The following is an 18,576-nucleotide window of genomic DNA, read 5'->3' as shown; positions in this document are numbered from 1 at the left end:
GTTTGGAACCACCAAGACTCTTCCTATAGCTGGCACCTGGCAAAACTGAGCAGTCGGGGAGAAGGTCCTTGGTCCGGGAGGTGACCAAGAACCCTATGGTCACTCTGACAGAGCTCCAGAGTTCCTCTGTGGAGATGGGAGAACCTTCAAGGAGGACAGCCATCTCTGGAGCACTCGACCAATCAGGCCTTTATGGTAGAGTGGCCAGACGGAAGCACCTCAGTAAAAAGGCACATGACCGCCTACTTTAAGTAAACCTAAAGGCACCTGAAGGACTCAGACCATGACAAACAATATTCTCTGGTCTGATGAAACCAAGATTTGGTATGTGACAAATAAATTTGATTTGAAGATTGAACTCTGGCCTGTATGCCAAGCTCATGCCTGGAGGAAACCTGGCACCATGCCTACGGTGAAGCATGCTGTGGGGATGTTTTTCAGCGGCAGGGACTGGGAGACTAGTAAGGACCGAGGGAAAGAGGAACGGAGAAAAGTACAGAGATCCTTGATGAAGTCCTGAGCACTCTGGAGCAGGTTCTCAGACTGGGGTGAAGGTTCACCTTCCAACAGGACAACGACCCTAAGCACACAGCCAAGACAACGCAGGAGTGGCTTCGGGACAAGTCTCAGAATGTCCTTGAGTGGCCAAGCCAGAGCCCGGACTTGAACCTGATCGAACATCTCTGGAAAGACCTAAAAAATATTTGTGCAGCAACGCTCCCCATCCAACCTGACAGAGCTCCAAATACAGATGTGCCAAGCTTGTAGCGTCATACCCAAGAAGACTCAAGGCTGTAATCGCTGCCAAAGGTGCTTCAACAAAGTACAGAGTAAAGGGTCTGAATATTTATGTAAATGTGATATTTAAAGGAAAATGTATAATACATTTGCAAACATTTCTAAAAACCTGTTTTGCTTTGTCATTATGGGGTATTGTGTGTAAATTGATGAGAAAAAAAAACAATTTAATCAATTTTAGGATAAGGCTGTAACGTTACAAAATGTGGAAAAAGTTAAGGGGTCTGAATACTTTTCGAATGCACTGTACATGCATAATGACATGCATGTCATTGTGTCAGTAAGAGGAAAACACGGCATGAAACCTTCTTTACGCTTCAGTTAACACAGAGTCTCTCTCAAACATGCATACACACACTAGTCCCAACTTAAAACGTTAGCACCAAACAGAATTGGCATGCTGACTGCAGGTTTGTCCAACAGAGCTATCGCCAGATAATTGAAGGTTCATTTCTCAACCATAAGCTGCCTCCAACATAGTTTTAGAGAACTTGGCAGTACATCCAACTGGCCTCACAACCACAGACAACCAGACTGGGTCTGGCTCCCCAAGTGGGTAGGCCTATGCCCTCCAAGGCCCACCCATGGCTGTAACCCTGCCCAGTCATGTGAGATCCATAGATTAGGGACCAATTTATTTATTTCAATTGACTGATTTCCTTATATGAACTAACTCAGTCAAATCTGAAATTGTTGCATGTTGCGTTTATATTTTTGTTCAGTGTAAAATGCGCACTACTCCCAAAAGAAAGAAAAAATGTGGTAATATGGGTCATATGTTTTTAACCGTTTAGACTAGAGAAGTCGTTGTCTTTACTGTAAAGCTGCAAGCATGGCTGTCGTGAAGCGGTGCTCCACTTTCCCTATCCGACACTGAGGCTGCATGAACTCAGTCTACTCAGAATGGTCTGTGCTCTTGGTTACAACAGGTGATGCAATGCTACCTCAACATAGCTCGCTTTACGGGCTGCTCCAATGTACAAACCTACCAACAGAAGACTCACCGGCGCCTGGTTCTACATCCCAGCTAAAATATATATATACTTTTTTAACTGATGAGGAATAGACATGAAGAGCGGACGGGGGGAAGCAGGTGAGAGGGCAGGTAGGGGATGCGGCTGGCTGATTACAGCTGCTACACCTGATGCGAGTATAAAAGTTAAGTGGATATTGTACCTGTGCATACAAGAGACTAGTAGCTGTTGCTTCAATTCAACTGAATTTATAAACAAACTGACAAAACATTTTATAACTGGTACCAGCAGGTTCTTTAGAGCAGTAGGGATGAAAATGTCAGAATCATATGAAACTGTACTAAGGTATTCTAAAATGTTGGTATCCGTTTGACATTTCGGTATCGTGATATTACCAAGGTACCAGTATACCGCGCAACAACTGTGTACTGTAATAGAGCTGGGACGATAAACCGGAAACTACCAACATTGCCTTCCTCTCCCGATGCATTTTGCTTAACTTCTTGGTGACAGGGGGCAGTATTTTCACGTCCGGATGAAATCCATGCCCAAATTCAACTGCCTGCTACTCATCCACAGAAGATAAGATATTCATATTATATTTGGATAGAAAACACTCTGAAGATTCTAAAACTGTTTGTATCATGTCTGTGAGAATAGCATAACTTATATGGCAGGCGAAACCCAGAGGAAAAAACATTCAGATATTTATTTGAGGTCACCCTCTTTTCAATGAATTTTCATTGGGAATCCAGATTTCTAAGGGACCTTCTTGCAGTTCCTACCGCTTCCAATGGATGTCACCAGTCTTTAGAAATTGGTTGAGGTTTTTCCTTTGTGTAATGAAGTAGCAGCCCTGTTCAAAACGAAGTAGTTTGAAATGTTTTGGCAAAGTTTACAGGTAACTTTTGAGATATTTTGTAATCACGTTGCGCAAGTTGGAACCAGTGTTTTTCTGGATAAACCCACCAAATAAATGGACATTTTGGATATATATCGACGGAATTAAATCGAACAAAATGGACCATATCTGATGTTTATGGGACATATTGGAGTGCCAACAGAAGAAGCTTGACAAAGGTAAGGCATGTGTTGTGTCACGCCTGCAGGGTTGAAATATGTTTTGTGAAGATGTGCGGTTTTGCTGGCCATGTATTTTTTCAAAGGACGCATGACTCGACCTTCGCCTCCTGAGCCTGTTGGGGAGTTGCAGCGTTGAGACGAGATCGAAATTGGGGAGAAAAGGGGGTAAAAGAAAAAAATTGCCATTTTTTGTGTATGTGTTCAATTATTTGTGACATTGTGGTTACAATGAATGTTAACAAAAATCAAATAAATCCTATTCATAATTAATAAATCAGATGCGTGTTGCAAGCTTGTCATTTTTCCTTAAATTTTTCTGTAAGATTTTATTTAGACTTTTTAGACAAAAAAAACACCCCCGCCTGCCCAGACCTAACATCTCCAGTGCCCGCATCACTCTCCGCCACACAACCTAAAACCTATGGGTTTAACCTTCTAAATTATTATATTGAAGATCGAATCCATCTCTTAATGAGTTCCGAGAGCCGATCCATTACCCAACAAAATATCAATTTATTTAGCATAATTGTTTTTACGACTACAGACAGTAGGCTATTATTTCTCTTTTCCTGCATTAATTAAATTGTCTGCATGTCTTTTCATCATTTGGCTAAAAAGAAACCCTGCCATGAATTAAGAAAATATATATTTCCACAATGCAATGCAGCACACTGACAACTCAAATTGCTTTAAAGAGTCTAACATTAGACAAATAAATATACTATAACAACTCCAAAAACAGTCCATTCATCACTGGATTTCTTCAAATTGCTGTGCAGGAAAAGGATGTCATCCACCGTGCCTGGTCGCAGGCTCGCAGCGGACTTCTCTCTGAAACCACACATCCATCTCAAGGTGATGCTATATCCTTTGAAACCACACAATTACCAGGTGGACAGTAGGGCTCCTGAAGTGAAAAATCAACCAGAACCACAAGTATTCTTTCACAATAGCTGGCCTTATGTTTTCTGCAGTTTGAGCGGCACTGTAGAACATCCACTCTTCGTTTATGTAACGGGCTGTAAGGCACAAGTATCCTATTTTCGAAAATCGTCAGTCCACATTCAGGTGTAATTGCGCCACTGTATTTACTCAACTCCGGGACCACCTGCCAGCTAATTTTTGTTGTTGCCTGATGCAGGACTCGTGCGGTGGGAGAGACTGACAAACATTCACACCTCCATTAACTTCCAAAAGGACAGTCTAATACGTTGGCTAGGTGTGAGAAAAAACATGTGACACAGTTTATACTACAGATAGGTGCTGCAATCAGTCAGAGTTCAGTCCTACCGTAAAGTGTAGCCTAATAACCCGAAAAAGGAAAACTTGCAATGTATTCGATGCTTTAAGTACTCTAATGTTTTACATTTCTAAATCAATATCACAGACCAGATTTGCCCTCGCAAAAAACACAACTCATTCATTTATTATAATCTACATAATTTAAAACAAAATTAGCTGCAGTGAGGAGAGAATGCATGCTAACGACAATCAGAAATAATTTGTCTTTAACTCCGCATTATAATAACTTATTTTGAACGAAAGCCAGGAATGAGTGAGTCACTCAGCCCTATGCTGTTCCTGCTTCCGTTGCCTATTTGAGTGTTTGTTTAATAAGAATTGCTCATCCTTTGTCACACGCACACAATCCAAAAAAAAATAAGATTTTTTTGCCTTTGTCAGAAAAAGCTGCAACTGGACCGTAGCTTATAACTTACTAAAACTGTTTCAAAAGGTTTTTATTCTAAGAGAAACAAAAATTGAATTCTATATTCCATTATATTCTTAAAATATACAGTACCATGCAAAAGTTTGGACACACCTACTCATTCAAGGGTTTTTCTTTATTTTTACTATTTTCTACATTGTAGAATAAAACTATGAAATAACACATATGGAATCATGTAGTAACTTCTTTTTTTAAAGTGTTAAATAAAACTATATTTGAGATTTGAGATTCTTAAAAAGTGTAGCCACCCTTTGCCTTGACAGCTTGGCACACTCTTGGCTTTACGCAGATCAAACACACAGCTGGAACACCAACCAAGGCGATTACACGTCCTAATAATTTGAAAGATTGCTCAGAAAAGTATTAGTGTGCATGTTGTCGTGGCTGAATCAGAAATAGTTAGGTAACATAGATAAATAATATGTTTTATCTTATTCTTGTCATTAGAATGTCTTCTTTTGGACTATACTGTTGGCAGTTGCAGTTATCCCTTCTCAGCTCGGGCTTAGTCACTTGGGGCCCAGAGGGGAGAGGTCAGGCTTGTCTTCGTATGTCAATGTATCTGCTAAACCATGTGATGCTATGAAGAATATAAGAAAGGGAGGAGGACAGAATGGAGGCTTGTCTTCTTATGGGAATGTGTCTGTAACTATTGTATGTCCCCTCATTTTGACCTAGAGGCTCACTCCTCTCCGTGAGCTTGTCCAGGAGGGTTGTATTTGAGATGGGAGTATCTAGAATTGACAATTGATATATGCCATTGGATGAGGTAATGTTTTGGTCCTAAGTGGTACCAAGAACGAGTTTAGAATCTCATCTAAAGAGACCAAACTGAACGATAATTTATAGCTAATGCTATCTGGATGGGATACTCCTCTTTCAAGTAAAAGGCCCTTTGCAATGTTCCTAAGATCTGTTATTCGTCATGCGAGTTGAGAGGGGTGTGTCTTGGCTATAAATGATACTAAGAATTGTTTTGTAAGCACTGAGAATTCATTTATAGACACTGAATTTATCTGAGAGTCAAAAAGGGCTATGGTGAAGCTCATAATTAAAGATGGACTTTATAATATAACTGACTTGTGTGTGGTTTGCTCTCTCAATGTTTAGTAATACAGGAAATTACCACGACAATGTAAACATACTCATTGAAACCCAATAATCTATTGATAAAACTAAATATTAAACAACACATGGTATTTTGCATGCCGTGGCCTAATGACAACAGTTCCAAATTATACAGCAAATAAAGGCCGTTATTGTTACCATAAAAGGTGAATGGTGGATTTAAAATACTCGCTAATGCACGCAGTTTTATGACAGACCGGTCAAATTTATAATGGGAAATATGTGTATGTATGGCGTGCGCCAAGTTCATAAATCTCTATATTTTGTACATACACAGACTTCAGAAATGGAAACTGTGAAATTTACATAACGTTTATTAATTTAGGCTCCAGGACTTTGGAAAGGACTCCCAGAATAGATACAGGCCTGTAGTTACCTTGGTCTACCTTACTACTTGTCTTGCGTAGTCTGATAATCCAAGCAAGGTTCAGTTCATTTGGAACCCGCACTTGTTCTATTGAGAGATTTATGATATTGGTGATGCTGGGGGAAATACGTTGACACTATATTCACGGTTGTTTCATCAAAAGAAACATAACTGTCTGACAAACCCACCCGTCTTACAGTGACCAACTGAAATAAAAGGCGGGGGGGGGATGCTGCAATTAAGACAACCATGTTCTCTTCCGCAAAGAGCACGAAAGGGCAAGGTTAAATATCCTACCCTTCCATTTCACGTTCAGCCATCCAGCCAACAAGGCCAGCTAAGAGGGGAGTGGGAACAGATGAGAAACTAAAAACAAATCCCACATTCTCCTCCTTACTTCATCTGCCCTATTGTGAAAGATGCACCCAGTGCCCAACAGGAAGTCTTTGTGTGTGTGCATCTTCTCTGATTTGGCTCCTCTATTCATGGGACAGGGGCTGCATTTCTCCACACAGACACACGACTCAGCCCAGACAAGCCTCAGCCCAGACAAGCCGTCGCGCTCTCAGACCCAGGGGGACCTGGTAGCTCAGGAAGAAAGCCACCGTGCCCACCGGCCCGTATTGTCTGCGCACCTGCTCACGCTCGATACCTTCCAGGATTAGTCATCATTTTCTAGCCCTCTTTCTGTCTGTCTGTCTCCGACCCACTGATCCAGACAGCCTGGCCCAAAGACAGAGGTCCTTGACCTGCAGCCTGCTGTGCTTTCATGCCGCTCTGACCATTTTGATACAAATGTGCTCTGAAGACTAAGGTCACTCCAACATAAATAACATCAAACTGGAAGGCAGGGAGAATAAAGGATTCTGAAAAAGACTAACAGTACTGATTGGCGACTGGCTTTTAATTCCATGTCAAATATACTGAACAAAAATATAAATCGCAACATGCAAAGTGTTGGTCATATGTTTCATGAGCTGAAATAAAAAGTTATACATACGCACAGAATGCTTATTTCGCTCAAAATTTACATTTACATTTTACATTTAAGTCATTTAGCAGACGCTCTTATCCAGAGCGACTTACAAATTGGTGCTTTCACCTTATGACATCCGGTGGAACAGCCACTTTACAATAGTGCATCTAAGTCTTTTAAGGGGGGGGGGGGGTGAGAAGGATTACTTTATCCTATCCTAGGTATTCCTTAAAGAGGTGGGGTTTCAGGTGTCTCCGGAAGGTGGTGATTGACTCCGCTGTCCTGGCGTCGTGAGGGAGTTTGTTCCACCATTGGGGGGCCAGAGCAGCGAACAGTTTTGACTGTTTGTACCAAAACTTCTCAGACTAGAAAATACAATTAGAAAGTACATTTATCAACTATGATTAGAAACTATGATTGGAAACTATGATTGGAAACTATGGCCAACTATGTTCAAACTATGATTATAAGCGATAATTAAAAATGGTGAGAAACTACGATAATAAACTGTGAACAACGATGAAGCCACGTTTGTGTGTGTGTGAGATTTAATGTGTGTAATATTGCACATTCTCTTTCAATATGTATAACATTTCATTCAAAACCAAAGTAACAAATATTTAACAATGTTTCAAAGTTTTGTATTGCAACAGTTGTGAGACAATGACATCCAATTTTTAGGGAATTATTAATATAATGTGTTTTACATAGTGTGCATCTGTGATAACTTTATGTAATAGATCCTCTCTCTCTCAAGCTATGTGACCTTTTTAACCCCTCAAAACCTGTGACCCAAATCACTCTCAGCCATCACAGATGAACACAAGTTCATGTAATAGATCCTCTCTGTCTCTCTCGGCATGAAACATGAAAATAATATTAATTACATAGTTAATAACTACTTTAAAATCTATTAATTCTCATTAATATATGTAAACAGTTAAATGAAAGTAAAATCTCTGTGTTGAGCACAAATTTGTTAACATCCCTGTTAGTGAGTATTTATCCATTGCGAAGATAATCCATCCACCTGAAATGTGTGGGATATCAAGAAGCTGATTAAAGAGCATGATCATTACACAGGTGCACCTTGTGCTGAGGACAAAAGGCCACTAATATGTGCAGTTTTGTTACACAACGCCACAGATGTCTCAAGTTGAGGGAGCATGCAATTGGCATCCTGAATGCAGGAATGTCCACCAGAGCTGTTGCCAGAGATTTTAAATGTTAATTTCTCTACCATAAGCCACCTCCAATGTTGTTTTAAAGATTTTGGCAGAACATCCAACCAGCATCACAACCGCAGGCCGCGTGTAACCACGCCAGCCCAGGACCTCCACATCCGGCTTCCTCACCTGTGGGATCGTCTGAGATCAGCCACCAGGCCAGCTGATGAAACTGAGGAGTATTTCTGTCTGTAATAAAGCCCTTTTGTGGGGAAAAACAAATTCTGATTGGCTGGGCCTGGCTTCCAAGTGGGTGGGCCTATGCCTAATAAATATAAGGAAATCAATACATGTGACCCGTTTCAGGAAAGTAGGAGTAAGTCGCAAGTCACGACTTCATAGGAGAGCCATAAAAAAATGTAAATTAGTATTTTAGCAGAAATGCCCTCTGGAACATACTTTCATGCACCTTAATAACAAATTTGTATGCCATCTGTAAATACAAATAAAATAAATTGAATTACGAGCCTTGTTGGTTAAGCCACAGAAAGTGACAGCAACCTTCGCACTAGCCATGACTGGCTGAAATAACGAGTGGGCTAGACATGCAGAGAGAAGATTGGTATGCCATATAGAAGGCTTCTGTCTATTTGAGCTCGTCAGTCTGTTGGTAATCCTGTCGAATGCAGCTTTTTTTTTAATGTAATGTGTAGTGGAGCTGCATAAGTGTTGCTCTCCACTTTCTGGAGGATGAGTTTTGAAATCAGTGTAATTAGAGTATGATAGCTGAAGAGACGGAGAAAACACCTGTCTCCAGATTACATCTTCAAACTAAGGGCAACAGTAGCATGGCATCCGTGACAGGGAGACACACCCATATACATCAATGCATGATGGACAAGGTAGGTAGTTAACGCTAGACTTTCAGACATTACACATTTTGACAGAAAGTTATTTAATTTCAAGCTAAAGGGTACTGCTAGCTAGCTAACATTAGCTGGCTGGCTCACTAGCTAACGTTACAGGTATGACATTATTATTTGTATCCCAGAACCGGTTGGTTAGATCCCAGCAGATTCATGCAGGGTATTAAATGACATGATTTGGCACTATGTTCATTGTTGTTTAACTAGCTAACATCAGCTGGCTGGCTCGTTAGCTAACGTTACGTGTGTGTGATCTTACACATTGTCTATCTAGCTAGGTTCCTTGTTTAACTAGCTAGCTAGCTAAACAAGGAACTAGCTAGCTACATGTCTTAAGCTGAAGTGTACACCAGTTGAAAATGGCAGGTGTCAGTAAACGTCACCAAACAAAACATTTTGAAGAACATTGATGAATAACCTGCTACTCGCTGTCTATTATCTATGCATATTCACTTCACCACTACCTACATGTACAAATTACCTCAACTAACCTGTAACCCCACACATTGACTCGGTACCCAATGTATATAGCCTCATTCTTGAGTTACTTAATTTTTTACTTTAGTTGGAAAATATTTTCTTACTTCTTCTTGAACTGCCCTGTTGGTTAAGGGCTTGTATGTAAGAATTTCACTGTAAGGTCTACACTTGTTGTATTTGGCGCATGTGACAAATACAATTTAAATTTGAATAACTATTGAGCACAAATGTATTGCTCTGACAATGTTTAACGTCAGATTAGTTAACAAGTCTGTACTGAAAACAGAAATAAACGATTATTTCTGGAACATAACCTCCAGGCAGGGATGTATTCTAGTAGGCCATCTAAATGTGGAAGAGTCACTGCTCGGGCAGCTCCAACATTATGCTATAGGCTATAACTGGAGGTATTTCACAGCTGGTACTTACAGGGCATAGGTGGAGAGAAAGAAAAAACTCCTGAGGCTAACCTATATGAAATGAATACTTGGGGTAGCCTTTTAAAATACTCTAGGGGAGATTGGGTCATATAGGAGAAGGTCATTGTTGCTATTCTCTAGATCATTGCCATGCTATCTTGCTGCCAACATACTTGGGATCAATGAGTGAATGAGGGCTCCATAGGGGAGAGGTGTTTAGCGTGAGTTATACGGATGCAGAAGCCAGTGTCACAAAGCCTTACGATCAGGAAGAAGGCAGCCAGTGACACACACATCTCTTACATTTTATTTTATGTCATTTTAACTCAGTTGCTGGAGAGGAAGGAAACTGCTCAGGGATTTCACCATGAGGCCCACTGTGACATTAAAACAGTTACAGAGTTTAATGGCTGTGATAGGAGAAAACTGAGGCTGGATCAACAACATAGTTATTACTCCACAATACTAACCTAATTGACAGAGTGAAAAGAAGGAAGCCTGTACAAAACATGCATCCTGTTTGCAACAAGGCACTAAAGTAATGCTACAACAAATGTGTCAAAGCAATTAACGTTTTGTCCTGAATACAAAGTGTTATGTTTTGGGCAAATCCAATACAACATATTACTGAGGACAACTCTCCATATTTTCAAGCATAGTGGTGGCTGCATCATATTATGGGTATGCTTGTAATCGTTCGGGATTGAGGTCATTGTTGCTATTCTCTAGATCATTACCATGCTACCCTGCTGCCAACATACTTGGGATCAATGAGTGAATGAGGGCTCCAGAGGGGAGAGGTGTTTAGTGTGAGTCATGCAGATGCAGAAGCCAGTGTCACAAAGCCTTTCTGTCAGGAACAAGGCAGACAGTGACACAAACAAATCTTGTATTTTGTGCCGTTGCAGGTGAGTAATAAAGGATTATAGTACTTTAGCTCTCTCAGAGAGCACATTAACCTGACCTTTGTCAAGCACCACTTTAATCATAAAATGGGAAATCAAAATTAAAAGATTTTTCCCATCTGCTCTTGTGTAGTGATGGAGAGTTGAACCCACTGGCCCCCAGCTGCTACCGTTTGACTAAACGGTGGTTCAAAGTCTGATGAGATAGCATTAAAGACAACGCTCACTCAGACAACACAATAAACAGTGCTGCTCCATATGGGCGAAAGAATCTGGTAGGAATAGGATCAAATTAAATGTGATTGGTCGCCTACAGAGTTATTGCATGTGCATCAGAATGCTTATGAATCGATTAAACATAAAAGACAACTGACATAGTAATCATATGTCTCGCTAAGCAGACAGTATTTTGGTTTGCTGCACTGTACACAAGATGAGGAAAAAGTCCTTTAATCTCACTGAATGTGAAAATGACACACGACACAATGATTCATGACCACTAGCAGTTGTGTTCGAGAAATCAGCAAAAGTGCTGCATTAACTTTCATCCCATGTGTCACTTCCTAACACCTAATGATCAATGACTGTTGACATTAGCATAATCACATCACACAAACACCATCCCACCCTCAGCAAAATGGCTGCACTGTACTCAGTATTTGAAGACAAACTGCCACTTAGCCTCGACAGGCTCTGGGCCCATTACAATTAGCAAGCAACAGCTACACATGTCCGAACGTTGGAAATAGAAGTTAGCTGGGACAATTACAGTAATAACTTCAAAGCAGAAACAGGGCTAAGATCTTGCCCAGAGAGTAAATATTTGAATCACTCCAATAACCTGAGCTCCCATTCAAAATAATGTATTTTTCAAGGTGGAGCCATTTGCCACTGGGGGAGATCAACTGCAAGGAATGTTTATAATCGAAAGTATAAAATGTGTGATACCATAACGAGGACATACAGTTCAAGTCGGAAGTTTACATACACCTTAGCCAAATACATTTGAACTCTGTTTCACAATTCCTGACATTTAATCCTCGTAAAAATTCCCAGTTTTAGTTCAGTTAGGATCCCCACTTTATTTTTAGAATGTGAAATTTCAGAATAATAGAAGAGAATGATTTATTTCAGCTTTTATTTCTTTCATCACATTCCCAGTGGGTCAGAAGTTTAAATACACTCAATTAGTATTTGGTAGCATTGCCTTTAAATTGTTTAACTTGGGTCAAACTTTTCAGGTAGCCTTCCACAAGCTTCCCACAATAAGTTGGGCGAATTTTGGCCCATTCCTCCTGACAGAGCTGGAGTAACTGACTCCGGTTCATAGGCCTCCTTGCTCACACAGACTTTTCAGTTCTGCCCACAAATGTTCTATAGGATTGAGGTCAGGGCTTTGTGATGGTCACTCCAATACCTTGACTTTGTTGTCCTTAGCCATTTTTCCACATCTTTGGAAGTATGCTTGGGGTCATTGTCCATTTGGAAGACCAAGTTGCCACCAAGCTTTAACTTCCTGATTGAGGTCTTGAGATGCTGCTTCAATATATCCACATAATTGTCCTTCCACATGATGCCATCTATTTTGTGAAGTGCACCAGTTTCTCCTGCAGCAAAGCCCCCCCCACAACATGATGCTCCCCCCGTGCTTCACGGTTGGGATGGTGTTCTTCGGCTTGCAAGCCTCCCCATTTTTCCTCCAAACATAACAATGGTCATTATGGCCAAACAGTTCTGTTTCTGTTTCATCAAACCAGAGGACATTTCTCCAAAAAGTACAAATCTTTGTCCCCATATGCAGTTGCAAACCGTAGTCTGGCTTTTTTATAGCGATTTTGGAGCAGTGGCTTCTTCCATGCTGAGCGGCCTTTCAGGTTATGTCGATATAGGACTCGTTTTACTGTGGATAGATACTTTTGTACTGGTTTCCTCCAGCATCTTCACACGGTCCTTTGCTGTTGTCCTGGGATTGATTTGCACTTTTTGCACCAAAGTACATTCATCTCTAGGAGACAGAACATGTCTCCTTCCTGAGCGGTATGACGGCTGCGTGGTCCCATGGTGTTTATACTTGCGTACTGTTGTTTGTACAGATGAACGGGGTACCTTCAGGCATTTGGAAATTGTTCCCAAGGATGAACCAGACTTGTGGAGGTCTACAAAAAAATATCTGGGGTCTTGGCTGATTTCTTTTGATTTTCCCATGATGTCAAGCAAAGAGGCACCAAGTTTGAAGATAGGCCTTGAAATACATCCACAGGTACACCTCCAATTGACTCAAATTGTGTTAATGAGCCTATCAGAAGCTTCTAAAGCCATGACATCATTTTCTGGAATTTTGCAAGCTGTTTAAAGGCACAGTCAACTTAGTGTATGTAAACTTCTGACCCACTGGAATTGTGATACAGTGAATTATAAGTGAAACAATTGTAAACAATTGAAAATGACTTGTGTCATGCACAAAGTAGATATCCTAACAGACTTGCCAAAACTATAGTTTGTTAACAAGAAATGTGCAGAGTGGTTGAAATGCGAGTTTTAAATGACTCCAACCTAAGTGTATGTAAACTTCCGACTTCAACTGTATATCAGCCATCTGGAATGTTATATTCAGGTTGAAAGCAGTTTGAACAGCATTACTTGAAATGCCACATTGTAGGCCCATATCTGTGTAGGCCTAATGGGTTGAATAGTTTTGTTGTTGTGGAGATTGCCACAACTCTCCTTAAGGATCCAATAGACAAAACACAAGAAGTCAGCTAATGTATAACATCCGAGGCTATGATGTTTCCTTGACCTTAATTTGTTGAAAAACAAGCACTAATCAAAATCTAATCATTCCACCACATATTAGGGCTGCTACGTGCCACTGACCTCACGAAACGATATCACAATACTTCAGTGCCTATACGATATGTATCATGATTTGACAGTGAATGTATTGCAATTCCATGTTCCAAACATATTGCAGAGGGACAAGAGAGCCATTAGAAAACGTTTATCAGTCACCAAAATAAGTGATGAAAACACATTTGCTCCCTATTTAAAATAGAAGATAGAGAAAAAGTTTAAGGAAAAATTCTGGCATTTTGGTGCAGGCACAGCAAACTAGTGCAACAATATTACGAAATATCCAATAGTTTTGACTATCCTTAAAAAATAATATTCCGATGTATCTATCGATTTTTTTTACCCCCTCACTGCCACAGTTGTAGGCTATGCCTGTGTTTATAGCTTCTTGCCAAAACACGCAGTAGCTGTATAAAGTAAACTGGGGACAACATTTGACTGAATGCACATTAAAAAGAATATGTCCTATTTTATGATAAACCAAATACGATACAAGTTGGTGCAGCGAGCATGATGTAGACTAGTAATGGAAACTGGTAAGAGACGTAATTTGCTTGAACGCAGGCAAAAGACAAAAATAGACAAATGTGACCAGTTACCCATGTTGAACAATTTAGTTTAACTTCTAACGTTAGTTCGTCTAGCTATATCGGAGATATGTATACAGTGACGTTATAGATTGAAATCTCCATCACTGAATCAGGATGTCGCACACTGAAATAAATGGGGCAACAACACTGCTTTCATGCGTGCATAGTTTGAATTCTCTCTCTACCCGCAGTCACAATGTTTAGCTAGCTAAGCTAGTTAACTAGTTGGCTATTTCGACTTGAGGTGTTAAGGGAAAAGTTCAACGCTGACTAGCGAAATAGTAAGGAAGTAAAAGTCAATCGGTAAAGTATTTTTCGTTTACGAGTGATCTCTGGAGGAATATTTTAGCTATATGGAGACGTTGTTTATGAAGTAAATTCCCACCATCAAACAGCAAAAAAACGCATCAATGGTTCGGGGCAACAACAAAAAACAAGAGACTCAGATTGGCTGGCTCGTAACGGTGGCGTTCTTGGAGCCTGCGAGTGATCCCTGGTGTTTGCCGGCGTTGATCTAACAAGCTAACTTAAATAATAATTAAGTTATTTAGATCATCAAGTTAAAAAAAATATTTACCACCATAGTAATACAAAAAAATGAAAGCGAAAATAACTGATTTATCTTAGCGTCATGCCCTAGCTACCTCACAGCTGGAAGCCTGGATGTTATTTACCATTGTTTTGCTTGGGTAGCTTTACTTAAAATTATACATTTCAAAAAGGTCAAACCATAAATGTCTTGAGTTTGCTAGTTATTCCGTCAATTGTCGTACTTTTCGGGTATCAAAAGGTACTTACTTGAAATAGAAATGTACTCCAGCTCGGTTCCATTGCAACACTTTAAAAAAATCTGCAGGAAACCTTCAAGAAACCTGAACAAAGCAGCCAAACATGGCAGCTGCTACAACTTCCTGTAACCCTTGGACTGTTCCACTTCTAAAGCATTTTTTTTTGGGGGGGGGGGGGTAGTACTGTAGTTGTCATATCAAAGTGTATCACTTATTTTTAGCACAACAAATGATTCACATAAATAGTAATTATATAGAATGAATATCCAACATATATTAAATACAATATATAACTACGTGAGGGGGCATTAAATAAATGGTAGAGTTGATCAGTGAGGGTATTCGACTAACTGGTACGGGCTACCTTGCCTGGTTACACAAACACCTTGCTCCGGCAAAACACTACGCTACATCGACGGACGTTAGTTTATTCTCGGCAATGAAAGTATGTAGCGAACGGCAAAGCAGCGGAATAATTTAAGCGGGAGTCGTCAGACTACGGGTTGCGTTAGTTTTTTGAACCGGGCTACCTCCCGGGCATGAGCCAGGTGCCCCGTTCAAAGTCCATGGCGAAGTCGGCTCAAAACAAAAGTGACGTAGCCTAGGCCATATTAAGCATGCAATGAGTATGATTCTATGTTCTCACATGCACAAGTAATTGCTTTTGATAAAAACACTTTAAACATTTTTTTAACCAGGCAAGTCAGTTAAGAACAAATTCTTATTTACAATGACGGCCTACAGGGGAACAATGGGCAGAACGACAGATGTTTACCTCCTCAGCTCCTGGATTCGATCCAGTAACCTGGCCCAACCTCTGTCAAATTGTTTGTTGATAATTGCTAGACAATCATTTTCAGGTCTTTCCTTAGTTGTTCAAGCAGATTTAAGTCAAAACTGTAACTCGGCCACTCAGGAACATTCACTGTCCTCTTGGCAAGCAACTCCAGTGTAAATTTGGCCTTGTGTTTTAGATTATTGTCCTGCTGAAAGGTGAATTCATCTCCCAGTGTCTGGTGGATAGCAGACTGAAACAGGGTTTTTTCTAGGATTTTGCCTGTGCTTAGTTCCATTTTGTATTTTTTTTTATCCTGAAAATCTCCCCAATCCCGAACGATTACAAGCATACCCATAATATGATGCAGCCACCACTATGCTTGAAAATATGGAGAGTTGTCCTCAGTAATATGTTGTATTGGATTTGCCCAAAACATAACACTTTGTATTCAGGACAAAACGTTAATTGCTTTGACACATTTGTTGTAGCATTACTTTAGTGCCTTGTTGCAAACAGGATGCATGTTTTGTACAGGCTTCCTTCTTTTCACTCTGTCAATTAGGTTAGTATTGTGGAGTAATAACTATGTTGTTGATCCAGCCTCAGTTTTCTCCTATCACAGCCATTAAACTCTGTAACTGTTTTAATGTCACAGTGGGCCTCATGGTGAAATCCCTGAGCAGTTTCCTTCCTCTCCAGCAACTGAGTTAAAATGACATAAAATAAAATGTAAGAGATGTGTGTGTCACTGGCTGCCTTCTTCCTGATCGTAAGGCTTTGTGACACTGGCTTCTGCATCCGTATAACTCACGCTAAACACCTCTCCCCTATGGAGCCCTCATTCACTCATTGATCCCAAGTATGTTGGCAGCAGGGTAGCATGGCAATGATCTAGAGAATAGCAACAATGACCTTCTCCTATATGACCCAATCTCCCCTAGAGTATTTTAAAAGGCTACCCCAAGTATTCATTTCATATAGGTTAGCCTCAGGAGTTTTTTCTTTCTCTCCACCTATGCCCTGTAAGTACCAGCTGTGAAATACCTCCAGTTATAGCCTATAGCCTAATGTTGGAGCTGCCCGAGCAGTGACTCTTCCACAATTAGATGGCCTACTAGAATACATCCCTGCCTGGAGGTTATGTTCCAGAAATAATAGTTAATTTCTGTTTTCAGTACAGACTTGTTAACTAATCTGACGTTAAACATTGTCAGAGCAATACATTTGTGCTCAATGGTTATTCAAATTAAATGAAATGTTATTTTGTGCCGAATACAACAAGTGTAGACTTACCGTGAAATGCTTACTTACAAGCCCTTAACCAAACATGTAGTTTTAAGAAAAATAAGAGTTAAGGAAATATGAACTAAATAAACTAAAGTAAAAAATAAAGGTAACGCAATAAAATAACAATAACGAGACTATATACAGGGGGTACCGGTATCGAGTCAATGTACGAGGGTACAGGTTAGTCGAGGAAATTGAGGTAATATGTACATGCAGGTAGGGGTAAAGTGACTATGCATAGATAATAAACTGAGTAGCAGCAGCGTAAAAAAATAGGTGGGGTCAATGGAAAATAGTCCAAGTAGCCATTTGATTAACTGTTCAGCAGTCTTATGGCTTGGGGGTAAAAGTTGTTAAAGGAGCCTTTTGGACCTTGACTTGGCGCTCTGGTACCGTTGGCCGTGCGGTAGCAGAGATAAGTCTATGACTAGGGTGACTGGAGTCTTTGACACCGCCTGGTATAGAGGTCCTGGATGGCAGGAAGCTTGGCCCGAGTGATGTACTGGGCCGTACACACTACCCTCTGTAGCGCCGTGCGGTTGGATGCTGAGCAGTTGCCATACCAGGCGATGATGCAACCAGCCAGGATGCTCTCGATGGTGCAGCTGTAGAACTTTTTGAGGATCTGAGGACCCATGCCAAATCTTTTCAGTCTCCTGAGGGGAAATAGGTTCTCTTGCCCTCTTCATGACTATGTTGGTGTGTTTGGACCATGGTAATTTGTTGGTGATGTGGACACTAATGAGCTTGAAGCTCTCGACCTGCTCCACTACAGCCCCGTCGATGTGAATGGGGGCGTGCTCGCCCCTCCTTTTCCTGTTGTCCACGATCAGATCATTTGTCTTGATCACATTGAAGGAGAGGTTGTTGTCCTGGTGTAACAGTATAACTTTAGACCGTCCCCTCGCCCATACCCGGGCGCGAACCACATCAACAACAGTCACCCACGAAGCATCGTTACTCATCGCTCCACAAAAGCAGCGGCCCTTGCAGAGCATGGGGAACTACTACTTCAAGGTCTCAGAGCAACTGACGTCACCGATTGAAACGCTATTTAGCGCTTACCACCGTTAACTAAGCTAGCCGTTTCACATCCGTTACACTGGCACCACACCGCCAGGTCTCGGACCTCCTCCCTATCGGCTATCTCATTGTTGTCGGTGATCAGACCTACCACCATTGTGTTGTCAGCAAACTTAATGATGGTGTTAAAGTCGTGGTTGGCTTCGTAGTAGTGTGTGAACAGGGAACACAGGAGGGGACTAAGCACACACCCCTGAGGGGCCCCTTTGTTGAGGATCAGCGTGGCAGATGTGTTTTTGCCTACCCTTA

The 18,576-nt window shown here is 40.8% G+C and overlaps 1 protein-coding gene across 2 annotated transcripts in view; it reads right to left on the bottom strand.

The window, feature by feature from the left end:
* The window catches only part of LOC115135719 (vascular endothelial zinc finger 1-like), a 37,719-nt gene extending 22,426 nt beyond the window's left edge, over positions 1-15,293 (bottom strand). For both annotated transcript variants that reach the window (XM_029670728.2, XM_029670729.2), the window contains exon 1: positions 15,190-15,293. In XM_029670728.2, coding sequence (XP_029526588.1) covers positions 15,190-15,222 — 33 coding nt within the window. In that variant the 5' untranslated portion in view covers positions 15,223-15,293. The remainder of the gene's footprint in view (positions 1-15,189) is intronic.
* Between the last annotated feature and the right edge of the window lie 3,283 nt (positions 15,294-18,576).

This window comes from Oncorhynchus nerka, linkage group LG10 (genome assembly GCF_034236695.1).
Source record: "Oncorhynchus nerka isolate Pitt River linkage group LG10, Oner_Uvic_2.0, whole genome shotgun sequence".
Taxonomy (NCBI): Eukaryota; Metazoa; Chordata; class Actinopteri; order Salmoniformes; family Salmonidae; genus Oncorhynchus; species Oncorhynchus nerka.
Note: the sequence above shows the minus strand (reverse complement) of the source record. Positions and strands in the feature narration are given on the sequence as shown.